At 43.1% G+C, this 27,915-nt stretch overlaps 3 protein-coding genes across 4 annotated transcripts; 2 read left to right on the forward strand and 1 right to left on the reverse strand.

The window, feature by feature from the left end:
- The first annotated feature begins 2,202 nt into the window (after window positions 1–2,202).
- On the forward strand, window positions 2,203–20,944 carry LOC121598260 (tetraspanin-11-like). 2 transcript variants are annotated; one of them, XM_041924853.1, is made up of 4 exons: window positions 2,203–2,387; window positions 19,131–19,263; window positions 19,345–19,536; window positions 19,726–20,944. In XM_041924853.1, exons 2-4 carry the CDS (start codon window positions 19,186–19,188, stop codon window positions 20,155–20,157), a joined length of 702 nt encoding a protein of 233 aa, XP_041780787.1. In that variant the 5' UTR covers window positions 2,203–2,387; window positions 19,131–19,185; the 3' UTR covers window positions 20,158–20,944. The 2 variants fall into 2 exon arrangements, with proteins under 2 accessions (XP_041780787.1, XP_041780786.1); XM_041924852.1 differs by having other exon boundaries at window positions 2,203–2,383.
- Window positions 20,889–21,954, forward strand: LOC121599026 (tetraspanin-9-like). The gene is made up of 2 exons (XM_041926499.1): window positions 20,889–20,900; window positions 21,003–21,954. Exons 1-2 carry the CDS (start codon window positions 20,889–20,891, stop codon window positions 21,432–21,434), a joined length of 444 nt encoding a protein of 147 aa, XP_041782433.1. The 3' UTR covers window positions 21,435–21,954.
- A 1,595-nt stretch (window positions 21,955–23,549) lies between these two features.
- Window positions 23,550–27,378, reverse strand: LOC121599680. Its single transcript, XM_041927694.1, has 3 exons — window positions 26,791–27,378; window positions 25,911–26,289; window positions 23,550–25,840 (listed from the first exon to the last, which is right to left on the reverse strand). The coding sequence occupies exons 1-3, from the start codon at window positions 26,884–26,886 to the stop codon at window positions 25,395–25,397; spliced, it is 921 nt and encodes a 306-aa protein (XP_041783628.1). The 5' UTR covers window positions 26,887–27,378; the 3' UTR covers window positions 23,550–25,394.
- Window positions 27,379–27,915: the final 537 nt, after the last annotated feature.

Raw genomic sequence — 27,915 nt, forward strand, 5'->3', positions numbered from 1 at the left:
TAAATCGTGGTCATTAGCGTAGACATTCTGACAAACGAGTTCAGAATCAAATTGAAACCGTCTTCCGATTTAACCGAGGAGGAAAATCTTAATTATAACTTATAGGCCACTTTATTGCAGTTGGGCTTCTAGGCTAGAGTTGTGCCTCAAGTACCAGAACTGTAGGATTCATTCAATTCATCCTAAAGAACGAACGAGTACTGTACTGTATGTACGATGTTATGATGTACTGAGTTAGTCATCAAAATAACGTCCTACCCGTCGAAATAAAGAACGTTTTAGTACGCCAGGTCGTTCATTTCCCCCATACAAATATGACCGTGAACCGTAATACCAGGACGTTCATGAAAAGAGCGTCCTACCAATCGGAACAAAGATCATCCAAAGTCTGTCTAATAATTAATAGATGTAATACACAAAATATGTTCTTCTTTCAAAATGAAACAATTTACAAATTACATTTTCTTCAACTGAAATGAACGAATGAATCAGTTCAACTAAATGAAAGAACATGTACGTTCACGTTCATGGAAAAGAACCGAATTGCCCAAGCCTATTCTAGGTAGGCCATTTTGATGAAAGGTACTAATTCTTAATAATGTTAATGTGGTTATTTGTTACCTTTACGGCAAAGCTAAAAGTAGACTGCTGTGGGTCTGACAACATGCTCAACCTACGAACAGGCCGCCAAAGAACAAATGAATGTAGATGATGTATCTTTATACGATTTGTTATACTTCGTCTTAGATTGCTTAAAACCATTGAAACGTATGATTGCTAATTATCACACTTATTTGTGTTTTGTTCTAAGAATTACGTTTGCTTCTCGCCCGGGTCTACGTTACGGTAGCATTTGTCCAATAGCAATACTGTATTTTTTTTTGTTTTTCAAAAACTATGTCATAATTATTGGTCATAATTACTTCAAATTACTTAAAATTTTGTAATTATTTCGATTAATTTTCATGACCTTTTTGGTTTGTAAAGGTTTATTTCGTGACCTTTTTGGTTTGCAAATGCGTCCGAAATGTTCTTATTGAGGCATAAACGTAAAAAAAAACACTATATATGTGTCTTTTGTAACAAAAACACATTAGTCCGCAATAGTTTGTTGATTCGATTTGGTATCATTGTGTTGAATTGAGTCCATAGACCAGGCATGATCATTTCTGTAGGTCTGCACCTGATAAATGTATAAGCAATAATCTTTTATAGAGATGAGAGTCTACGTCATATGAAAAAAAATACTGCGTAAGTTTTCTTTTCTAAGAAGTAATGTTCTCACTTCTTTGTCTTCTAATAATTTTAGGGAAAAACAATTTTAGTTGCATAGTTTACCATATGAATGTCTGGTTTCTTGGATGGGACATTATTTATCAAATATGTATTTGAAAAATGTTGAAGTAAATAAACACAAATCGGGCCCCGCCGTACCCTATAAAATTATTCGAACTCAACGCCTTATGCAATGCAATGCATAGTGCATTGCATAACCACAGGCGCTAAACTGTTTCATCGGACCTATCAAACTATCGCATGATATGCATTTTTTTTAAATCGCACTTGAAATGAAATTCATAACCGAATCGGTGATTGACGTTTATTTTGGTAAAACAAACCCTTTCTATCAGTTTTTTAAAGTGATAAAAAATCATACAATTCATTATTAACCAATATCTAAAACAGATTAAAGCATTAATCACTATTGCAAACAGTTTCGGTTGAATTTATGTCCATTTTCTGTTGAGATTATCCCATCCTTTCTTGTGCGCTTCTCGAACAGTTGGTAAGAAAAGTGTTCAAAACAGTCAACTTTATCCAACAAAACAACAATCAAATAAATGGTTAGATTTGGATAATATAATGATCCAAAAAATTGAATAATAGACATTTACCGATACAATAGCAAAAAATAATATGAAAAATGAAAGCGTATAACATACCACTCTTAAAACATGTAAAATTGATGTTATAACGAATATCTGAAATAACATTAAATTAAAATGAAGTTAAAATATGGAGCCTACATACTTATCAAACACAATCAGTGTTACTCATTTACCATTGTTTTACCATCTTTTCATAAAATTGTTTCTTCCCCCCTCTTCCCTCCATGTTCCCTTTCTCCATTTGGCGTTTGACAGCCCTGTCACGTTACCTGTTACCGCCGCAACGGCACGCCAAACCATCACCGACAGCACGCACGGTGGGTCATTCTCGTTTGAAATCTCGCCCGGAACGGCACGTAGCGCGTCACTCTCTCCGTGGTGCAGTCCCAGTTGGAATACGGTTCACGCACGTTTACTCTGAGCGTTTTAGTGTGAAGCATATCGTCCTTTAGTAGCAGACACATACACACGTACATCGTCCTTGATATTGTCCGGTAGGTAGGGCTTTACAAAATCGTTCATTACTCCCCGCCGCTGTTTTTGCATCGTTCTTCGGTTTGCCCCTTAGTGTGCGTCGGCGATCGGTTTAGTGTGGCGTGGATTGGATTAGAAGGAAGGCATTTAGAAGTGTTGTATTTAAATTGTGACCTGCTGCTGCAGCAAAGCTTCGCTGCTCTACGATTTAACCTTTCGAGGGAAGGTTCAGTGGTGTGTGTGTTTTTTTATTCATCTGCCCTCCTCAAAGGAATACACACAAAGGCAAGGCTAAACTGTGAAAGGCATGTTTTTTTTTAATGTAACGATTGTGCAATGGCTCGCTTGTAGAGTGGAGCGTCGTCCAAGCGATCGAATCGTAGTTTTGTGGTGATTGTTTATAAAATAAGTTTGTGTGTGTTTAAGAAAAGGATGCTGCAATGTGATGTGTGCGAAACAAAATAAGCCAGTGTGTGTGTGTTTAGTTGTGTTGGTAGAAATAAAGTTGTGAAAAGATACTTAACCTTCAAGGTTATAGGGCAGCAAGCGGTAACGCTGAGAAGCGAATGTGCAGACAGTGGGGAGATGCATCTGAGAATTGGCCGTAGCTCGATGTAATCAAAGGCCTAAAGCGTCCGGCACGCACATGCACAAACTGGTTGTAATAATAACAATAATTTATCGTCCCTGGTTGAGTGTGTGAAACAAGTGTCTGTGCGGGCGTCTTACAGAGGGCATTTTTGTGTGTTCCTTTCTGTAGTTTCGCCAAGTAACGATCATGATGATGCCTCGCGGAACAGGTTGACTGGTGGCTGTGTAAAGTGCTTGATATCTTTTATGGTTTCTTAAGCATCTTCTGTAGGTGTATGTGTTCTTCTCGATGTGTAATGGCGCGCTCTCTCTCTCTCACTCTGTTGGTGGTGATCGACGAATTTGGGAATTTTTTGTGGTTTCGTTTTAAGCGAGTTTTGTGGTAGCATTTTGTTGCATCCTAAAACCGTCCCCATTTTTAACACCCACACTGATTCCACCGTCTGATCCGGGAGGAAAAGTGGGAAACTTACAAGAACAGATTGCATAAGCGCGCCCCAGTGGCTCACCCCAAAAACAGACCCGCGCAGAGTGAACCCGCGCATGTGATGCTCAACCTGCCTCGACCTCCCCCCACTTCAAACGTGCTAGCGCGATCGAGCGCGCGTCTACGGCTTGTTTGAGCGATTTTGTAAGCGCACCAGAGCAGTACAGCGTTTGCCAACCAACCTCGCGACGCCGGCATGAGCGCGTTGAGCACGATACACGCAGCCTTGCAGCGCAAAAGCGCTGCCCTTTCGAGTGTAGTTGTACGCGAAGTGGGGGCCGCCGCTTTCAGTGTGTTGGTGTGTTGGCGGGCGCGCGTGGTCGTCATGGAGCTTGAAACTCGTTTTCTCAACAAGCTTTGCCCCAACAAGAGCTGGGAAAAAGAGCCAAAGCCTCTGTTTGCGTCCGTGCGCAGATCGGCGCGTTGGTCATTAGGCGGGTCTTTTTTTTTGTTGCTTGCAATACTCTCTCTCTTTTCTCACGTCCCCTTTTGTAATCTCCACCGAATTTAACTGTGTTGTCACCACCGGAGAGCAGAGGGTTATGGTGGTGGTACGCGAATGTTGGCCACCGTGTTACTGGCAACGACATTCCAGCTCCTCCCTGCCGCAACTGCAGCTGCAACTCAGCAAAAGTGACGTTCCCTTTCTATGCGCGCGATGAAGTCACCAGGCCTGGCTTGATGCTCGATGAAACTGAGTTTGGTCGAGCGCGGGCACGATCGATCAAGTAGCGCATTAAAGCAGACGCAGAAAGATGTTGTTGCTTTGCTGGGGGCGAGGGGGGGGGGAGGGGCAGGTGATTCTCTTTGACCTCTCTCGGGTGGTTTTGGAGAGGAAGCGTTGGAATAAAAACAATAAAAAAAATGGACAAAAAGATAATTTTCGGTCTGCGCTGGAATGAACTGCTGCTTCCTTGTGAGCACCAATTAATAATTCCAAAACTCCACGTCCTTCGCCGGGCAAAATCTTGGCTGCCGGGCGCAATTAACCGACCGAAGAGCGCGCGCGCGCGTTCTCGCGTATTTATTGCGCGCATTCCAACCGCAAGAGGCCCCCGTGGCATGAACCTGCAGGGTCGTGTTGGTTTCGTAGTTTCTTCTCGCTTTAAATCGACTTTAAAAAAAAAGTTAAGAAGAAACAGACTCTTCATGTTGTTTATTTTGTCTCCAGCCACTTGTGTTTGGACAGCAAAAGGTGGGAAGCACTTTGCTGCTGTGCTAGAAACGAGCAATCCACTGGAGAAGCAATCCACTGGAGAAGCAATCCACAGTGTGCCGCTTTTTTTTTTAGTTACGATTCGATACGATTGCTTAGAACGGCGGTAGCTGCTTCCCCCACAAACCATTTACCATAGCTAATGTGGCGATGGCATTGACCCGAATCGGTATTGGAGGGCTTTGGCGTCTCTCACATTTTATGGGAAGTGGATTTCGCAAGCACACGATGAGGGACGAGCATATATGAGCGCGGGATGGATTTGTGATTGAGTGGAAATTAAGATTCAGTTCGATTAATGCATATGAAAACTGATTTCCATAACTTCACGTCATGCATCATATGCTCCTCTGTCATGCCAGAACTGCGCTCTGTGCTGTTCCATTTGCGTGATCATTCGTTCTTGCGATACATCCGTTATGGTGAGTCGATTTTTCGCTAATGAGTGAGGATTTTTTTTAAGCTGGAATGTTTATTTATAGTTTGGCTAATTGAGTGAAGCAATGCAGCTAAATTTAATTTGTTGTACTTATCTGGTAGAAGCGTTCATTGTCATTGGAATCCACGTATTTGACCGTCCGGTCGAGTTATATCTTACTAAACTGGATAATTTATTGAATCAATTATTTATAATGGAAATGAATTAATTCTGATTCATTGCAATACAATAATTTCAAAATTATAATAAAAAAAATGAGAAAATTGCATTTTTGGTTTCTATAAAAACATGCTAAAATGTTATGAATTATGCACCAAATGAAGCACTAAATTGATGTGTATCATTTTTAAAACCAGTTTTCAATCAAACATTTTCACGAAAATGATAGTTGAGAAGGTCGAAGGTTAAAAATAGAAAATAAATTAAATGATTTTTAATAAATCATTTTTCCTCCATGTAACTATCGTTCCTATCACTGACATTGATCGTCCTATTTTAGCTTATTTTGTTGTAAGTATAACAAAAAAGTACATTTTCATTCATACTGTACCGCAAATCACAACTAAATATTGTAAACGTCAAAATAGGACCCAATGGAATTAATTAAAAAACCAAGTAGGTTTATGATTATAATATGAATAAAATGTGATTTCAATTAAACGTTTACTGATGCTGTGAACTATAAATACTAATTATTTTTAACGTGAACAGCAAGATACTCATTAAAAAATGTAGGTAAAAACTACTTAAATATGCATAAAAACTAAAGAAAAAACACAGTGTGACAGTACAAAATCATGCCCTTTCCTAATCATGCCACTAGATACGATTTCCTGTTGACACAAAGCAATCATAAAGTTAAGAATGTGACAAAATCGCTCAAAATTCTCAAAACAAACAAAGAATCATAAACACGTCAAACAACCCAAAAGGGAAGCTACCGTATGTCTATAGAAAGGTGCTGTGCTACCCATCCCCAACATAGGGGAAACCCTAGAAGCTAGATCACCTCTCGATCATTTTCCCACAACTGTGCGGCAAGCTCGTAAATTGTCACACAACGTGCCCTAAGATTCCTTAGGCCATTAAAACTCGTCATAAAGACTCCCGTGGCATGTGTCCGCTGGGGTGCGCGTGTGTGTGTGTGTGTGATCATACGGATTTTCCGTTCGTGGGTCGTAAATTTGACAACGAATCGCTTGTTTACGTTTCTAATGATACCGACAGCCCACGGTGTAGTGTGGTTTTTCGTTTGTTTTCGATTTATTCACCAAATCCCGGCTGCTGGCAGTGACAGTGAGTCGCGCCCTCGCTTCAAGCCGGCACACACACACACCCGATGACGCTGGTGTTGTTCAACGAAATTTAGCGCGTCGTTAAAAGAGCGTGCGTCGTGTCCGTGTCTTTGGGATAGGACGTAGTTGCGTTGGCGTTTTGTGTCGGAATCGGAATGGGAAGCGGATGGATCTTGTTTGATAGTGCGCACGCAAGAGCATACCGCCCCCGGGGTTTTGGTGCCCCGTTCGAAGAGGAAGCCCATGCTGTGTGCGGTTATCGTTATAATGGCTTTATTTAGAAATCGTCAACCGAAACAACCGAATGTGGTGGGCGCGCGCACATCGATCGACGTTGGGGGGAGCGATCGTACAAGACATTGAAAGGCATCATCTAAAGAAAGTTTGAAGTAAATTGTTCGGGGCCCATTATTCGTGCTCTTAATGTCGAGGGCGAAACAAAAGAATGAATATGATGCATTGTATTGCTGAATGCAATAAAAGGGGACCAATTTCTTACAGTCATATATCTCAAGAAGGCTTTTTGATGTGGAGGCATGACTGTTAGGTATGGGTTTAAACATGATCCTCACGTAAGTGACATTTGGTTCTGTTTTTTGTGTTAGGTTAGTAGTTCATTGAGTGGATTGTTTCTTGCTTCAGTTCTTTATTTCAACATCGTGAAACGTCGAACTCGTTTTCAACGGATTGTCGCATATAACTTCAGTATTCTTTAGTCTTCCTATCATTTCGCAAATCTCTAATTACTAAAGACTGTTTCAACAACTGTTTTGAACAACTGTGAACAAATTTCAGACTTCATAGAAATAGTAAGAACATCTCAAACTATAAACCAATCTACTACTTCCCATATGTTTTACTTATTTGTGTGAAACTTCAGCTACGCTAGTCTCAAGAAGATCCAAGAGATATACTAGTCCCAAGATAATTTCTACATCAGCCATAGTGGATTGTTTTGTATTGCTATACTTAATATCAGTTTGAACTGACTCGTCGCTTAGCAGACGCTTGGCGATTCTGACTCAGACAATATCCGAACCACTAATTCAGCCGGGAGTCAGAGTTTTTTGGAATTGTCGGGAGCCGTCCGAAATCACTCAAAGTCGTCCGTAGTCGCCTGGAGTCGTTCGGAGTTGTCTGGAGTCTTCAGAAGTTGTTTGGAGTCGAAATCGTCCGGACTCCGTCGTAGTCGACCGGACTCGGAGTCATTCTGAGTCGGAGTCATTCGGAGTCGTCCAGAGTCGATCGGAGTCAACAGGAGCGGTCCGGTTTTGTCTTTCACTTTGCACGTGCACTTCATACACAGATTTTCCAAGTATACCTAGGCCTTTGTGTCAAAGACCGACTTCGGCCTAGCCCATATGACTCCGAATGACTCCGAACGACTATGGGTGATTCGAGACGGCTCCAGGCAATTCCAAACGACTCAGGATAATGCTGGGCGGATCGAGAGTCGGTTCCAAATTTATAGGAACCGGATCGAAGTTGACTCCGGATTTTTCCTTATCCTTTCCTTGCCATCACTAGTCCAGACGTTCAATGGATCCCAAAATTAGATCTGAACCAGTAGATTCAAAGCCTTTCTAAAGAAAAGGTAGAGTTAAGTCCAAGCCATTCATGCTTCAAATCTCCAGTTTTGTAAGCCTCTGCATGTTGTAGGTCTGTGTCTTATTCTGATCTATGTACACAATAACTGCTGGCGGTGGGATAAGCCCTTCTGCTGATGGGATAAGTCTTTGATCACATTAACATCAGATCATGATACAGTAAACTCCGTCTAATTTCTAGGCCAAAGGAACTGTCAGGACTTGGGGGTCACTACAGAAGTTCTTATAAGTTTAAAGAAGACGTAGTATAGAAAAGATAAGTTGTAAGATCTTGTTATCAAAATTGAAATTAGCAACTTGTAATTCGCTTGATGCTTGCGAGATTATACATGGACTCTTCTAACTTTTATTATCTGACGCAACAAGCTAGTTCATGCCACTTATAGGCATAACACACATAACGAGAGGTGAACCTCAAACCCAATTAATTGTAGATCACCACAACCAGTGACATAATCACAATCCTGTGCATCAAACATGGAACATCTGCCAACACTTACCTCCAGCTTCACCAAAACTTCCATCTATTTCTCTGACCCGCCCTTTCGACGACTAATAATGCCGTCAGCGAACCATTGCACCTTCCGCAGAGACATACAGCAACGGTACCGCGTTCATTGAAATTCTCTACACCATCCGGCAGTGTACAGAGTGTAGGACCGACACCACGAACCCAATGATCCGTCAACGCATTCATGCGGACAAAGGGCGACACGTGACTGGATCAGTACAGGCGAGCGAGCGCGCGCGCGTGCATGGTGAAAACCGTTGCACAACACAACACACCGCCACAGATGTAAGCCTTGGCGATGTTATACGGAAATGTGTCGTAAAACTAGCATTTATTTTATTTTTTTTGTTCAAAAGGCTAGTAGTAGTGGTTAGATCTGGCCGCAGATGATGGGCCGTGTGTGCGTGGGGGAAGCTTTGCGTTTTAAAAATTAGTTAAAAGATAATGTTTCCGGTCACGTTTGCCCCTGATAGCTGTGGTGTACCGGTGGTGCACGCTCTGATGTCACCTGGTGTAAGATTTAAACGCAAAACCCCAAACCAAAAACAGGAAAGGAGTTATAATTTATCTCTACTGCTGTCTGCATCCATCATGTTGTGGCCACGGGAAGGAAACTGTATCGTCTGGAAACGTTTTTTTTGTTTGGTGTGTGTTGTGTTGCTGGTCGTGCTGCATCACTCAAACACTTTCACTCTTTCGACTTTGGGAGCAGTCCAATATGCACTGTTTTGTTGCTACTTCGCCACCACTTCGCTGCCGTGAGTGGGAACGATTAGCATAAATCATTGAAATAATGCGTTCCATTTACATTCGACATTTCCACAGCGGTCGACGACGATGCCCATTTGGCAGTTGGGGCACACGTTGTGACGACCCCTGGTTGGTGGTATGCTAACGAGACGACTCGTCAGGAGGCGTTGAGGAAAGGAAAAAGATGATAATTTTTCCACCGATAGGTGTTAGGAAAGCGGGGGAAATGTGAAGAAATTCTAGCGCTAAAAGTGCAGATGTGTGTTAAATTGTTTCCTCACTGACGAAACTACTTTCGGGAATAATTTACGATCGCATTGAGGCCGTCGAAGCGGAACAGCAACTGCCTCGGTGAGGGGTCGCTAACGCACTTCTCCTCGTAGCAGAAGGGTGTCAACTTTTGGTTAATTTTTCCTCACCATTTTTTGGTTTACTGGACGCGACCGGAAGGGTCTAGTGACTCGCAAACTCGCAATGGAGCTGATAATGCGTGAACTGTTTTGAATGGGAGTGTAGAGTGGCATTAAAAAAAAATACACAAATGCACCCCGCTAGAAAGAATCTTCATTGTGGTATGATGCGCGTCACAAAAAGGCGGAAGTGTAATTAATTAAGTTGTACGTTTGGGTAGCTACGCACACTTTTACCTGCTTTTGACCAATAGAATTGGAAACAAAAAGACATAAACGCGCAGGGAGAGTGTTTAGAATGTGGTTGGATCATGCGATGCAGGGTTTGGTGTAGTGCAGGTGTGTTAGGAATATTAGGAAATAACGGCCGCGTTCGGGAAGCTCAAGGCTCTCATGGTGTCCCAGCAGGGAGAGGCATATGTAGAGAGAGAGATAGCAAAGATAATATGATAATTAAAATTATTTTAAATATTCCTTTTATCCATTTTTGTTTCTATCGCTTTTCGTTAAGTTTAAGCGATCGATAAGCAATATGCTAAAATGCTTTATTTGAAAGCCTGATCACGTACTATCGATTAGAAGGAAATGAGTAACACGCTGTTATGAGTATCAACTAAGCAATCGACTTTAGAAGTACCATCCCAACTAACAAAATCGACATGCGTTCTCATTCTACCCAGTAGATCAGTGAACCTGAGAGAGCGAGAAAGCATGTCGATTTTGTCGCTTGGGATGTTAAGAGAAGAGCTTAACGTGTCTGCGGGGATGAAAACAGGGAAGCTCAAGTTGTGTGACATTATTTGATGAGCTGTAAAAACTCTTTGTTTTGGATGCTTTACATGTCAAGTTGAACAGATACATTATCTCACATTTTCATCCGAACTAAAATTAGATAAATATAAGCTTAGGAGGAGCTTAGGAAGTGTGGAGTTTGGTTTATGGTATTGAATTGAAACTGCTTGTGCTTTTCGTTCTAAATTTTAAACTCAATGATAGCAATTATACGATAAACAATTTCGATGGATTGTCATATAAAATGCACTGTGTTGATAATAACGATATTGTTTTAGATTAATTTTGTCATTTCTTTTATATTTGGTCATGAAACATGAACGATATTGTGTCTATTTGGACAAGGCTCACAGTAGCAAGCCACTGCATACCTTAAAAACACTCAAACTGGTTGCTCTGGAGGAATGCTACGGGGTGCTACTGGTTTTTATTACAAAAAGGTAATAGGTGGAAAAGGGGAATGCAAAAGCCGAGCGTTAAACACAAAATAAAAATGCGTACAATAATAATAATTAAAAGGAATGAAATTATTCAATGTTAATTGAAACTTTCAGTGTTTGAACTAGTGGTGGGAGCTTGGAATCGATACTACCCGGTTCCGATTCCGTGTTCGGTATCAACTCCGAAGTCGATACCGATTCTGGAATCGATTCCTATTCCAGGATTCGATTCCTATTCCGAAATCGATTCCTATTCCGAAATCAATTCCTATTCCGGAATCGATTCCGGAGCCGATTCCGTTGGGGATTCTGATTTTGGAGCCGACTCCAATTCCGATTCTGGAGCTGATTCCGAAGTAGATTTCGAAGCCGATTCTGACCCGACTTCGGAATCGGAATAGGCCCCAACATCGCAATCAGCTCCGGAATCAGAATCAAAATTGTCTCCAGAATCAGTGTCAGTTCTCGATTTGATATCAGGAGTCTTAGGCACGAAATAAGTCCCAAAATCTCCATGAGAATGGGTCGTTTACAAATAAATTTGGACCCAAACGCCTATTCTCGTGGAGATACCGAAATCGAATTTGATTCCGGAGCCGACTCTAATCGCGGAGCCGACTTTGATTCTCCAGCCGATTCCGATGATCAAGCCGATTCCGATTCTCGAACCGATTCTAATTCTCGATCCGATTCTTATTCTAGAGTCGATTCCGCAACCAATCCCGGAAATTGATCCGGAATCTATTCCACAAAAATTCGGAGCTAGTTGGAATCGATTCCGACCAAAACTTATTTTTCCCATCACTATTTTATTCACTATCGCATATATTCCCAGTGCCTTTCCTGCCCTTACGTTTGCAATAGTTTTATTTTAAACACATTCTATTTCCCGCCCGCTCCCTTCAAAGGGCTCCACACAATACGCGGGTGCTGTCGGCTAGTCCGTATTTACTGAATGTACAATGAACTTTACCGTTTTCCGCGCACAAACCTCAAGCGAACCCCCAGTTTGAGCGTACATTGACACGTTTTCGTTCCTTCATCAATCACGCAAACGGCACGCAAAGTGTCCATAAAAAGCGGCAGTCCAGGTTGACACTATGCCCTATCCCCATTTCCGGTTTTTTCCCCTCTATTACTGTTGCTACACACAGCACAGGGTGGGCCAGCTAAGTGCCAGGTTTGACCAGGGTGTCCCTCGTCCGTCGACCGATTGTCCTGGTAGCTCGGGACAATAGGAGGGGATGAAAAAGAGAGACAGAGATGGAGAAAAGTGCAATTTTTAAAAACATGAACATGATTCCTATCGCATAGAACGTGGGTGCAATGACTACCGATGCTATTAAGGACCAGACAGGAAGGGTCAGTCACCTTTTGTTGCTGTGTTTTTTTGTGTGAGAGGGAAAATTAAAGTCACAAATCGAAGAAAAAAAAACATCAAAACCATGTTACTTTCAATAGAATGACATCGATGTTGTTTGCAATGGGTTTTAATTTGTTTTGTGGTGCACTACTGTACCACACTGTAAGTCGAAATGCATCACCGGTCGAACACCCAGCCTTACTAATTAATCTTCAACTTCCCTATACACATTAGCGGGCAACTTTCTTGATCGCACCAGGTTTCGGATCGATTCACTGTTGTTCACACAGCACCAACCGATCTCAAACCGTGGCCACGTATGCTAATAGGATGCTAACAAGTTTGTTTGACGGTTGGTCCAACACTTGGAGATTAAAACTGGTTCGCATTCTTTACCACTGCCCACCGCAGCACCCCTCCAGCACTAGGATGTGGTCAATAAATTCGAAAATTCCAGCAAACCACCGGCCCCCGGCAAGTTCCCAAGCAACTGTTTTACAGCCCCCCCTAAATATTGTCTCTTTCGCTTTGTGTGGTGCGTTTTATTGTGGTTCTGGTTTTTTTTTTAAACACTGCCAACGGTTTCACCTTGTCCTTCTATCGTGCAAGGCCGGCCTTCCTGCTTATCGATACGGTATATTAATTTACCGTTCGAGTTCCTAGAAAATCTACCGGGCGGTGGATTTGGGGTTTTTAAGCTTTAAATCGGAAAAGAATTATTGAACACTCAGGTTTGAGTTATAATGAAAATGAGACTGTAAGAAAAAGATAGCTTTGAAAACAAAATATACAGGCAGTATAATTTTGGGAGGGACTAATTATAGGGCCGCGGTCGTTGAAAGTTACGATCCGATCGGGTTAAGAGACTACGATTATCGTATTTTCTATGGTAGAAATTACGAGGAGTATTATGAATTTTTAATACCGGCTCCATCCTCACATCTTGTATCATAGAAGGAGCTGACTGTAACTAAAAAACTCCATTGCATTTTCCTAAACCATGTTTATAAACCGTCTTAAAAAGTATGTTTTAGTGATAATTTGACATTAAAATATGAACAAATTAACTCCAACTAGATTCCAATGATATTTTACAATAACAATTGTTGCTTTTTTATATTCCAAACGGAATTTCCTACAAGTAATTTTACTTAAAATGCGGTTTCTTTGCTTTCAATTACGTTTAGTGATCGTGAGAAAATGAACGTTAAATATTGTTTTTTTAATATCGCACAAAATATTCATCATAATATAAAGTATTACAAAAGAAATGGACTAAAAGATATTCTATGCTGCAATTTCGATTAATATCATGTGAAAAGCAATTTAAAAGTATTTTTTTAAATCACCTTCTTTCCACGCGATCATAGAATGGACCTTTTAACTGAAATTCCTTACTTACAACTCAAAAATAATTCACAGTAATTCCCCGTAAGAAAAACGAAAGCACAGATCATTGCCATCGCTTGGGATCGATAGGAGCAGCCTATCGTTATTCTAATGCGCACTCGAGCCTCTCATCGCCTAACAAATCACATGCCATGCTAATTTCACACCTCTGCATTTGGAGTGCTCTTTTCGAATTTAAATTCAAAACGCGCCCGACTGCAAACTACTCCGAGCGATAAAAGCAAACCCCCTCAATATCGTTCGTTTGCTTGATTGGTGTGTGCGGTTCGATCGCAAACTTGCAAATGTTTGCTTTCACAACCTTTTCTTTTTATTTCTTCAAAGTTTAGTGCTTAGCCATTCGTCAGCTCGATTCGATTGTTATGCTACGGAGCGCACCGTTTGCGCATGGATCTGCCGAAAGTAAGGGCAACAAACGTGAAATTTTAGATTGCGTACGGTTACGTAAAACGGTTGCGACAAAATCCCGTACCTTCAATGCTGCTGTTTGTGTGCAATTGCTGATGGTCTCTTAAGCGCTACTAAAAGTTTATCTAGTGGGTATAGGGGTTTTTTTCTCTCCCAAAAATAAGAGTCAGTAGCCGTGGGAATTGGTAAAGGTAAACATTGCTCCTCGCTCCGTATGACGATCGGCACAAGCACAACGCGTACCTGAATCGCTCCCCCCACACACTGTGTACACAGTGGTCATATGACTCAAGTCACGAGTTGAGGACGGGCGTCCTCGGAGCAAAACAGAACGTAACATTCCAGCAGCATTGATCACTTTTGCTGGAAATAGAACGCTTAATTGGAGCTAGTCATACAAACGAGTCACGTTCTACGTGTACCTGATTGTACGGCGTGTAATGATCGGTGCTGTCCTTCCACGCCGGCTGTCGGTCGTGTCGGTGTTTTGAATATTGATTTGCTGGCGGTAGGACCGAAAGCAGCAAAACAAACACTATAATTAGGCAAACTTGTGAAATCCGTATGGAAAAAGGTAGTATAGATGAATCATAATGCGTCGCATGCTCATAAACGCTTACCCTTGCGCGAGGAGATCACATTCCACCACGCCGTCGCCGTAGATTTATGTTTCGTTGGGACGATGAAACCGAACCGCTTAGTATAATGTTGTGTTGTGTTGTGGATTAACGAACAGCTCTTCTTCTAAGTGCTGCCGCTGCTGCTGCTATGGCGCGGTTATGAGCTTTTGATCGTTAGCACTTGTCACGGTGCTTCCGATGATCAAGCGGCCCGAGGGAGTCGCCGTCGACACATGGGTGTGATTTTGACGGCGGAAATCAGACGGGAGGGGCGATTCGGTCTTCGATAGCACGAAATTTATAACCCAATCCAAGATTGAAGGGAAAAGGAAGGAATCAGCGGATCGCGAGTGTGCGGAAGCCAGTGGAGCTGAAATGCGTGAATTGAAGCGTTGTGTGTGTCGTTGGATGAATATTTATTTTTAAACCCGTTTAAGCGCTGTTTAGACGAAACAAAGTGCTAATCCATGTGGTGGATTGAGGAGGAAGGAGTTATTTTTAGCTGAATGATGTTGCCAGTCAGACTTTGTCTTTAGGTTTAGAGATAGTAAAGCCAGTATCCCCTCTTATTAGTACAAAGTACTTTCATGTACGTCCTCAATGTGTTTAATGTAGAATGTAAAATACAGATTTTGTTTGTGCAACGTTTATTCCGATTTGAACTAAAGAAGTCAATATTCTTCTGTAGTTTTTAAAATACATCAATACCTTTGTAGAAATCAACAAATTGCTTGTTATGTTTCCAATTCTCTTTTATCTATTATTTTGTATCAAAAATGCATCCTGGTGACCAGATTTTATGAACTGATTGCTTTTGCAAGTACAGTGGAGCGCCGTTTATCCGGGTACCTTTTATCCGGCTTTCCGTTTATCCGTTCTGTTGAGAAATGACAGTTCAATACATACATGACATTGCGTTATGAGGACGATATTTGAATAAGCGGTTATAAGAACACATTGTCGTAGCAAAAAAAAAACATTATAATTCATGGCAAATTTCAAATATTCTTATTGGAAAAACATGAAGTTAATAAAAACTGGGTTATTTTTATCAAAAAAAAATTCCAAAAATTAATCAGGAATTGGTGATAAAATATATCGTTTGACTCATTATCCGTGTTATTCGCATATCCGGGCGAGGTCAAGTCCCGAGAAGCCCGTATAAACGGCGTTCCAATGTAATAAATAAATAATTTGTTTTTAAATTGATTCATTTGCATTCCGACAACTAGTTACTTACTGATAGCTACTCGTATCGATAGTTACTGGTAATTAGTTATTTTCATTAGTTAATTTAATGTTTTTTGATTTATTCGGTTCTGACCATCAGCTACTTGTAACTAGTTACTGGTACTAGCTGCTAGCCGCTGTTAATTAGTTATTTGACGATCAATTACTTGAACCTGGTTACTGTAAAAAGCTACTATTGGAAGTGTTAATAACAACCTTAGGCTGCAATATATTTAAATTGATATATGTCCCATGCACAGTATCAAAAACATCAATTTGCCCTTCAAAAATCGAAACATCCCATTCAAACCTCTTCAAAGACAAATCATGAGAGCGAAGCGTTATTCCTGTTGTATCGATAGGATTAAAAGATAAAACACTCCTAAACGTTGTGTTAACAACCAGTGGTACAAGTGAATTACTTGATAATGATCATCACACCATCTAAATTTCACCTGTGGTTCCCATTCGTTTCATTAATCTATTATACTTGTATCGTTAGGTTGAATGGGCGTAGTGGTAGCGTCAAGATATGATTGTGGCTGCCCTACCACGGAACACAACTTTTATGCCCGCAAGGTGATCCTTTGCAGGCAAAAGATAGAGTCCAACCTTAGCAAGGAGCACCAACAACACAAAAAGTCCCGTCCCGTAAGCGTCGTTGCACAACGATTGAATGGTTTTGCTTTTACAAAAAAAAAGAAGCAAGAAAAAACGCTTCAACTTTCTCTATTTGTGTGTGTGTGTTTGTTGGAACATAAGCATCCCAAAAGGAGGCATCAAAAGAAGAAAAAAAAAACAGATTTAAACGATGATCGTTAATGATTTTTAGTTGTGCGGTGAATTTATTTTTCTTTTCTGTGCAAAATTTCCCATCACACAAAAGATGAAACGACGATCAATTTCTCCTAAAAACCCTAATTGCCACTAACACGCCTCAGAGTGTTCACGTTGCGGCGCCGGGAGGGCTCCATGTTTCAAGTCATACACACGGCCCAGTATGTGTGTGTCGTAACCGCCCGATGCCATATCGATGGAACATGCTTCTCCAAACCGGCGACTGTGGTGGACTGGTACCACTAAAAAAGCCGCTGGCGACATAATCGGGCCCTCACGACGACACCATTAGACGGTGGTCGTCGTCGTTGCCTCCATTCCAACTCACTCCTCCAGTACGTGATGTCTGGTCTGGGCTGGAATGGGTTTGTTGCATAATGCCATCACTTTACACGCCAAAGTACACGCCAGCATCATCATTGACGAACCGGCCAAACGAGGGGATGGGCCACTGCAAGTAGACCAACAATGCGTGGAACGCGTTCCGTTCCCAAAAAAAAAAAAACCACTCCAGAGATCAAGAGCGGAAGGCTGTGTGTAGGCTTTCGGAAACGTGGCACACACCGCACACGCACACGAAAAGCGAAAGTACCGTGCGTGTGCGTCTCGCTCACTCGTTCCCAAGGAAACCGGAACCCGGCCGACGGACGGTCAGGGACGGTGAACGGTGCGGACGGTTGTTTGTAAAGCGGCCGGTGCCGCGATTTCGGCATTGACCCTCGGACCGTTCCTTCCGACGGTTTTGGGTGGACGCGAGGTTGCGTTCACTTTTCCTTTCAGGCGCGACACTGCCGGAAAGGGGATGGCCACAAGAAGCGGCCAGGAAGTTGTGATGCGGTTGATGGCAGATGCGATCGTTTCGATGTGAAGAAAATGTTTGATCAGTCCGTCCGATAAGCTGTGTCGAGATCGATTGGGTGAGATTGGAAACGATTTGTGTGTTGAAGGACAGCCAAATTGGAGGGTTTGAAGATTGAAGATCTTCAAAATGGGGGAAATATCTCCGTTAATCAGCGACATTGGTGGTAATGAACGTATTTTCTCTTCAGTGAGGTCTAGCTACAAATATCACAACGCTTTCTGAAGATCTCTCTTCCGTAAACATGTCGAGAATTAATGGAACCTTGAATTCCAATATAAAGAGCAGGGTGCTCCCCTGCATGAGTGCAATATGTTGACAGTTTCAGCGCCATATTACGTGTTAACATCCGAAACCATTCTCATCCAAACGCCCACAGATGATGGGGCCAAGAATATTGAAATGACTTTAGACCTTGAGCCGTTCAGAACCGTATGATCCGGTTGCGGAACAAACTGTTCTGCATCGGAGTCAACAACGACATCAGCGACCCGTAGCGTTACAGATCTCCCAATCGACGCAAACACCTCCGGCCCCGGTGTATGACCTTCGGCCATGGCATGCGGATCCACATTGCGTCCGTTGCGACCACTCATCGTTGGCTTCGTTGGAGCCGACGATTACCAACACACACACATGACACACAATATGTTTGCCCACTCGGGCTGACAACCGTGGCCTTTACCGGTAGCGCAAGGCGACGACGGTGGCCTCGAACGGGAGCGCACGGTTTTACTACCGCAACCCGGGCCACGCTCGTCGCGTCGTACAATTACTATGGACTTACATTAAGCTCAATTAAGCAATTGACATCGGGAAACGATCCATAAGGGAAAGGGGGAGAGGGATGGAAGCAATTCTACCCTTCGGTTGTTGCGGTGGCGTTGAAGGGGTAAAGTGTGTGTTTACCCGTAAAGATTTGCACCGATCGTTGGTGCACGCGTGCCCATGCCGAAGGTGACACTTTGGAGTTCGTTGTCTATGAGTCACGCACGTTGGTGACTCGATGGACACGTTATCAGATTGTAATTTATAGGCGTGCCTGTAAAGCAGGCGCGGAAAGTGCATGACACTAAGTGCGGTGTGAAGTGATCTACACATTGTTTCGTTTCTCGATGTCTATTTGTACTGCGCAGTGATTTCTGGAGGAACTTCTAGAACGTACTAACGTTGTGAAATTCTCATTTGAGACGCAAAATACAGTTCAAAGAGTCATGGACGTCTTGATCTTGATTTTGGAGCTCAACAACATAAATAGTGAAAATGATAAGACCTGAATTAAAATGTCGATCGATCTCCAAAATCCACCTCACCAAAACGATCATAAATTTTCCCAAAACTGGTAACAGTGACATAAAACTGTCATGTTCATCTGCCGAGAGATACAGCTCTCCAAGTGATCATGATAGGTTTTGTATGTTAATGTGATCTTCAATGACAGCAAGAAATATGATCTCAAAAATGAAGACATCACCAACGATCTCTTACTTTTCATCTGATAGGTTCTCCGCATCGCGTCTTCCGTGAGATAGGAACGAAAAGGGAAACCCACAAACCATGGGATCCGGCGGTAGAATGGACTGCTGCGGGCAGTGCGTAAAGTACAGCATGTTTGTGGCCAACTTTGTCATCTTCGTAAGTATCGATGTCTGGTTCGATCGTATCAAAAAAATCAGAGCAGCAATTGATTGCTTCTTGTAAACTGACACACAACAGCTTGGCGGTGCGATCGTGTTCAGTTTGGGCATCTGGACACTCGTGGACAAACACTTCATCAACGAGCTGCTCGGTACGAACCTGTTCTCCGGTGCGGTGTACGTGCTGATCGCCACCTCCGCCCTGGTTTGTCTGCTGTCGTTCTTCGGATGCATGGGCGCGGCCAAGGAGTACAAGTGTATGCTGCTGACGGTAAGAGTCTTGGGGGGTCCAACAACTCCTCCCTGCTTAGGCCGTAGTGTAGTGTAGGCTTTAAATCCCAATTGGAACGATCAACGATCACGCTTCCTGCGCGTTATGCTTTAATTTTACGTTCAATTAAAATGCTTTCATTTTTGTTTTCCGTTTCACCGCTCGCACTCGCGCCTGCCAATGGTGCAGTACTTCATCCTAGTGTTTCTCATCTTCGTGACGATGCTGATCGGCGGCATCCTGGGGTACGTGTTCCGCGAGAAGGTATCGCAAACGATGGGCGACGAGATGCGCTCGTCCATGAGCCTGTACGGTTCGCGCCGCTCGATCACGACGGCCTGGGACGAAACGCAGGAGCGGCTGAAGTGTTGCGGCGTCCGGAGCTACAGCGACTGGCGGGGCGACATCCCGCAGTCCTGCTGCCAGCGGACGCTCGATGGCTACAAGCCGTGCATCGAAAATCCGAGCCCGGAGAACATCTACATCAACGGGTGTCTGGAGATCACCTCGAGCTACATACGCGACAATGCGGCCATCATCGGTGGGGCCGGCATCGGGGTGGCGGTGCTGCTCATCTTCGGCATGATATTCTCCTGCTCACTGTTCCGGATGATCGAATAGATGGTGGTGGGCTTCTGCCCAGTGTCACCACTGTACACAACAAAGCTCTGAGTTTCCTGGGAGCTAAGCTCCTTGCGAGTGAGATGGGTGGTGTTCTGGTGTTGGGTAGAGATTTTCCAAACTTTCGTTGGAAAGGACAGACTACCGAATACCTGGGACAAAGTACTGGCAAAAAAAAACAGCAATATCAGCAAGCAAACCGCGGATAACACTATCTACTACCAAGATGCGCACAATATCTTTGTACTTCAATATCTTAAGCCTCCATCTCCTACTTATTACTTGATCGTTTCTTGTCCCTTTTGTAACGGTGAACTAAGCTGTCGTACCTAAGCTGGAGGGACACTGTACCAGCTCTTTCCACACTTCCGTATTCCGTCCAGAGCGTTCGGTGCCTCCAGCGCACAAATTTGTTTGTTGTAAAAAGCGTGCACGGAGCTCATTCCCGAATTTTCCCTACCCTTAGCTGTGCTCGTATGTAAGATTTAAGGTTTTTGTACATGTGCTTTCCCCCGTTTTGTTTTTTTTTCTTCATTTTCTTTTGTGAAGTGTCGTTTCCATCAGCATCTCTGTGCGCTTCTCATCACATCATCTTACACGATAAGAAGATTTTATTTTGTTTAATTTTAATTTAACACGATCGAAACACACGCAGCACGGACACACGCGAGACAAACAAACATCGATGATGCAAAATTACCGCTAGCGTGAACGATAATTGTACAACTTCCATGTGCTTTTATGTATGTTAGGTGTTAATAAAGAGAGGAGCGATAAGAACTTTAAACATTTTCCCTGCATTTCTTCCCGGCCTTATGGTACGCATGGCTTGCGCTTGCTTGTAGTACTTTCTGCTATCGTTCCTAGCGGTGGTGGTGCTGGGCGTTGGCTCGGTGCTGGGGTATGCGTTTCGCGAGCGCATTGCACTCGGCCTGCAGGACCAAATGTACGAGAGTTTGGACCAGTACGGACGGCGCCGCCTGACGACCGTGTCCTGGGACATGACGCAGGAGGATCTGCAGTGCTGCGGCGTGGAGGATTTTCGCGACTGGAACGAGCGCATACCGGACTCGTGCTGTATGGATGATTACGGAGCGCGGAAGCGTCCTTGCCAGCAGCTGCAAACTTCGCTAACAATCTACCGGACGGGTTGCTATGAGGCGATCACGCAAACGTTGGTGCGCAATGGATTGATGCTGGGTGGCGCGGCGCTGCTACTACTGCTGGCGATCGTACCGGCTACGGTTATGGCATACTACATGTTGACTACTATCTGAAATGTGAGAAAATTAGGTGCAATAAAGATGGTAGACATTACGTAATGATGTGCGTTGGTCTGAGTTTTGATGTTGATTTTGACTGGAGTAAGTAACACGATAACCCAAAGGGTATTTTCAAGAGTTGGTATAAATTCAATGAATGCTTTTAGTTCACTGCTACATATATAAGAATGAAGCTGGTTCCAGGATCTTGGGGCAAGTTCCATATCAATATCTAATCCGAAAAAGATTATGTATGTATTAATGTTAACAGTTCAGTATCTTGGTAGTTCCAGTTTCTGGTTAGGTACAGGATTAGTTTTGCGAGAGTTCGGCAAAATTGGTTCCAGCTGCTGAATTGATGTCTTCAAAGTTGGAACCGAAAGTGATTCCATCAGCTAACAGACCTGAATTTATATGTTGTACATTTCAGCTGTGGAAACAGTAGTTATACTGGAATAGGTGAATTCTTAGTTTCTAGACCGGTCTAAGTTGAGAGTCAATTGCAGAACTAGGATAATTTTGATAGGTCGGAGATCAGTTTCAGATTTTAGAACGGTTCATGAGCAGTTGCAGGGCCAGGTTGGGTTCGAAATAAGCTTCAATTTCTTATAGGGTGAACCAGTAGCTGGATCTGAATAGGTTTTTTTTATACATTTTCATTCTGAGATACGTTCAATATCAATTACGTATTTTTCCTATAAGTTTGTTTGCTGGTATTAGTTCCAGAATTAGGAAACAATTATATCAATTGGCCGGACGCGAGATTGTTTCATGATTTCTTCTTAAATTAGTAGAGGTTTGATGGTAGTTCAGTATCAAACACAAGTTCAAATTAGAATTCTAGCTCCAAAATAGATCCGAGATCAGTTCCAAATTTTGGGAAGGTTCATGATCAGTTCCAGGACCTGAATAGGTTCTAAAAAACTTATTTTTTTTATAGGATGAATACCAGCAGCTAGATCTAAAAAGGTTGTTTATACCTTTACAAACCGAGATACGTTAAGTATCAATCAAATTTCTGAAATATTAGTTCCAGAATTGGAAATTAAATTAATATAGGGCAAGTCTGGGATCATGATAAACATGTTTTTTTTGTTTAAGAACTGTAAACAAAGTCTGGAGATTCCAAGATCAGAATTCGTTTGGATCCAGTTCTAGGTTCAGCATACATGTGGGATATTTGTTAGGATTTGTAAAGGTTTGTGATGATGATGTGATGCTTTGCGAATTGTTGTGGTATTTACAATTGATTTCTATGAATAGGACTACACCAGTTTGGGCTGAGGTCAGCAAACAGTTCCGCAAGAAGGTTCTGTTCAGTTTCTGAATTGCTATAGGTTGGTAACCTGCTACAAAATCTAAATATTTACTGTGAAAATGGTCAGCAATCGCCCTTTAGATGCACTCCAGAGATGGAGAGACTCATCACAAATACTTGACGACTCTGTAATTTGAAGACATTTTATGCGATAGTTAGCATAATAAATTGTAATAAATTTTCACTTATTTTACATCCTTCATTGTCATCTTCTTTGAGAAACAAAAAACTCCACCTTTTTTTGTGAAAACTATATTCAGGGTTTGTCTCCAATATTTGTTTATTCAATGTGATCAATGAGTTTGAGAAGGGTTCGTATTACAACATGGGGTTTCTTTTTCTCTGTCACCTGGCGGCCCACCTGGAGATCGAGAAGAAACGGCGGTACTGGTAGAACTGAGGCGAGAAGTGAAGCGATGTAGATGTGTAGAACAAGCTGTCGTGATGTACATAGCCTCGTTTAATAGGATCGTGAATATATAAGCCCACTTTATATGGTCGGTCGGAGTGCCGGTGCCCTTAGGAACAGACTGTTGTAGGCCCTGCTGGGGGCTGTACCCTTCCCTTGTTTTTCTTCTTCTTCTTCTTTGCATGGAAAGTCTTCTTTGCTTTCTCCATGGAAAGTCACTTAACTGTTCTGTTGCATTATTATTAGTACGGCTCATAACTCATTGCTCATTCATTGTGGGCATATGGTTCGTTTCTCTCTATTGCCATGGCATTTATCAGTTTACAAATTACGTTTTGGTCTGTTTTTTTTCATGAAGCCTTCCCCCCTCATTATTTTGAAGGTATTTTTGTTTTCTTTTGTATAAATCGTTTGCGCGTATATGTATGTATATATATATATATGCATGTATATTTTATCCTTGCTTTTACACATTTAATTAATCGTTAAGAGGTTTGTAACACACCATTTATCATTGTGGTGTTGAAATTGATCAGTTTAAAAAATATATATATTTATATAGAAGTTATTATTTATATCACACCCTCGGGCCAAACATACACACACACAAATGGTTGTATTTTCATTGCATTCCCCTTTTCTCCGGGTGTGCGGGATGCCGTGTAGCGATTCAAACGAAGATACGAGGAAAGCGATTTCATGCCCTATTTACTTTATAACATTTTGCGCACTTTTGCCCATGCGAGTGTGTTCCTGTATTGTGCTTTCTAAACTGGCGCTTGGACTAATATAGCTAAAAATGTAAATCATGTGCAACACCGAACGCAGCATTGTACTCTCTGTGTGTGCGTGTGTTTGTGGGATTGGGTTTTTGTTTGTTCTCTTCTGTACAATGTAGATTTGGCGTTTTTGTTATGTTGTAAAGTGTTTTTATACCACACACTACGGGGGTGCATTTTTAAAAATCGGGAAAGTAGCGAGCAATGCACACAGCCTATTTCAAAAGCATTTCTTCGGGAAGCGCATATCCACCTGCACTGTACACACACACACATACATATAGAGGAGCTGTTTAGAAATTCGAGACTTAGAGGGTAGTTGTTCTTTTTTCTGTTTTTGGTTGTAAATAGACCAACGAAAACATCAGCAGCACATTAGGCGGTGTAATTATACATTCAAACACACGCACGCACATTCTCCATGCTTACAGGGTTTTCGAGGGGTTCTCGTAGTTGTGGGATACTTCCTTGGCTCTTTCTAATTAGAAGCGAACTTCATATGTTGGAAATGAAACTCTACGGTACCATTTTTAGACATGCTCCTTTGGAAATTCCTATTAGATTTGTTCAACAAGAGTGCTATAGAGTCCAATTCATGTTCATTTCCAGTAAGAAAGAGTAAATAAAGTGTCCCACAGCTATGGGAACTCCTGAAAAATCCCTGTAACATGTGCCAACATCACACAATACAGGGTGGGCGGCGCCGTTATAGACTAACAAACTTATCCGAATAACGTTGGGTAAGGTAAGGTGATAGAGATGGAAGTATAGCTTACTAACCAAAAATCGGTAGAGAGGAGCGATTGCCCGCGTATCATCAGTTCGTGTACTTTTTCCTAGTAAGTATTTCACGCTTCTTCTGCTTCTTCGTTTGGCATCAAGAATCGAAGCTCAATTCGATATCTCTCAAGAGGACTAAATTTAATTCAATGCCACAACAACAACACGCTGTTGGCAGAGTTGAAAAAAACGCACCAAAAACTGGGTGGGATTGGGAATGATTCCTGACCTGAATCATGACCGTTACGTTATGTGCAAATTTTGCGTCTTTGCAAACCAATATGATTTTAATACAGTTGAAGGAAGTATTGCTGTCCCTTTTGCTACAAATACTCGAGATAAAGCAAATCACGTTCTACGTGTTTGCATCGTCAAACATTCAGGTTTGATGTACCCCGGTACCTGAATGGTACTGATCGTCCATCGATTGTGCGTTCGCCTGTAAAGCAAAACCTTAACTCAACAGACGAACAGCAGAGTGGAGGTGGACGAATTCACACACTCTTCCAGCACGCAACGGATGCGGTTTAACGCCACGAGCAGTTACTACGAGGTTGAAATAAAATTAATGTGAAAAAAACAAAACAAAACGATGCCAAACCTGCGCAAATCCTTCGCACATCCTTCGCACCTGCCCGCTAGCGTTGCGCATGGTGGGTCAGGTGGGGCGACGGCAGCAGCACCACCGGCTAGGTTTGCCGGTGAAAGCAAAGGCTTATGATGCTAACGCTGCACAGCACGATCGTGACGACGAACAGCATCATGTAGACGGAGGTGATCAGCCAGAAGGTGAACAGGTACAGGGATTTGTTGCAGTACTTGCCGAGCGCCGGGTCGTAGTTCGGCTCGTAAATCTGATAGATCCAGAACGAACCGATGATGAACCACCCGAGCATGAAGCAGTTGATGAGCGTTTGCGTTGGCGTTTGCCGCAGCCGCTCCAGCTCCTGCTCCTCCCGGCTGCGGACGCGCGTGGACAGATGGAGCAGCTGCTTCAGCACGCCGAACCCACCGCCGACCAGCAGGTACACCGGGATGTACTCACCCTGCGGGCAGTCGTACAGGTAGATGGAACCGAACACGATCATGCACACCGGTATGACGATCGTGATGCCGAGCGCGATGGTGCATCCAACTGCAATCGAAGGAAAAGGTGGATGAGCACAAACCGTCCACCGGGGACTGTTAGGGGACACTGTACTTACGCGTGCCAAGCACCAGAATAACAATGTTGACTAAAAAATCCAACACGCCGCGGGAAGATTTGCGTGCCTCGCGCACCCGCCCGAACAGCGAATCGTAGGACGGTGGGGGCGCCTCCACGTCGACCGCCTCGTCGTAGCTGGGCGGTTCGCCGCGCCGCCCCACGTTGCCGCTCGGTTCGCCCAGCTCACTGTACGGGACGGGCGGGGGGGCGGTCGGGAAGTAGAGCGAACTGCTGCTCGGAGGGCCACCACCACCCCTCGTCTGTGACGACTGTAGACCCGCCACTATCACTGTGGGTTGCGAAACGGGCGGTGGTGGTACCGGGGCGATGCTGTTTATGCTGTCCAGCTCTTCGTGGCCACCGGCGCCGCTAGGTTGCTGAAACATGTCGGAGTAAAAGAAACGTACCATTTTTTTGGTTTTGTTTAAACCGGACTGCTAGACTCGGACTGCCTGTCGAGGATGTGTGGACGGAAAACACACAACCGCGGTCGGTGCGATCAGGGAATAAAGGGCACGATGTTGCGCCTTTGTTGTGGATGCTCGACCGTGTGGTCGCTTTCGCGAACCATGTCGTCACAACGGGGTGCAATGTGTGTGTGTGTGTTGGGATGTTTGTGTGGTTCCCATTCCCCTTCTCTCGTTATGCTTTTTCGGCAACCATCCCCATACGGTGGGGGAAATTACACCTCACTGGGTGACATTCGGCTGACTTTGGGGAATGGGGGGTGGGAAGGGGGGCAGGATTGCAGCAGTAAGGGGGCTATTTGGCAAATGAAACGGAAACGAGTGGGAAGCGCATGGGCACGGCAAGGGCAAGGTGGGGGGAGAATCGAAACCGACGCGGCACCGTGGCACCATCGCCCGTCGTCGCCATACCTGTTGAACGTAGATGTCGTGGTAGTTCGATACGGCTGCACTCGCGGGGAAGTGTGCCCCGCTGCCAACGCTTCCGCCGCCACTGTTGGTGGACATTGTTGCGCCGTGCGGGATGGTACACTTTGCACGAACGATCCGAGCCCTGCCCCTCCGCCGAGCGGGTAGGTAAAGGAATCGGGAAGCGGCACACTTGTGTGTAGGTCGGGAAAATGGGCACTGTTTTTCTTTCTTGGGCGGTGGGTATGCGTATGCACTATAAATGGAAAGAAAAGCACACACTCTGTGGCACTCTCTCTCGTCCCTGCAGTTCGGTTGCTGTTTCGTTTGTTGTTTTTCTTTTCGTTTCCCCAAAACATGAAAATGATGTCACTGTTTGACAGCTGGCCGATAAGACGGAAAATATCCCATTTTGCTGGTTTGAGTTTTTTTTTCATTTAGAAGCAATCAGATTAGATTAATTGTGGTGGATCGATTCATAATTTAATGTGTTTTCACAGTAAATCGATTATAAAAAGCGAATTTACCATATCCAAATAAAATACTTTTCCTGAAATGTCACTCCTTCATGTCCGACAAACAGAGTGACCAGAAATACCGACTTATCTGTAATCCAACCGATTTACAAAAGAGCATCCTAAAACTATCGATTTTTCATCTATCCTACCTAGAGATCAAAGTGTATGAAGACCAGGTGGTCTCAAAGACAGTTTTTTATGACAAAATTTCAACGTCACTTTTTGACAGAGCGGGTGAAAACTATTCTTCAAACAAGCTTTCTTGCGACTTGCTGAATACACAAACACTTTTAAACTTTTTGTTCTTGTGAGTTAAATACCTTCAAAAAATACGTAAAATATTTCTATTTATAAGCTAAATCAAATCTTAACTAATTAAAATCTATTTCTATACTCAAATAAGGCCGTCGATGAGGACTCCAATATATACCACGTATGTGTTGCTAAGAAAAGCAAACCGTTCCCATGAAAATTTAAATGGCACGAGACCCCTTGGTATACACACACTTTGCTGGAGATTAATAAAGTTGGCAAAAATCCAGAGTCAACTCCGATCCGACTCCGACGACTCTTAGGCAGCGGTCAGAACTTCGCCGCATGCGATTTTGCC

The sequence above is a fragment of the Anopheles merus genome, chromosome 3L, assembly GCF_017562075.2.
Source record: "Anopheles merus strain MAF chromosome 3L, AmerM5.1, whole genome shotgun sequence".
Classification (NCBI taxonomy): domain Eukaryota; kingdom Metazoa; phylum Arthropoda; class Insecta; order Diptera; family Culicidae; genus Anopheles; species Anopheles merus.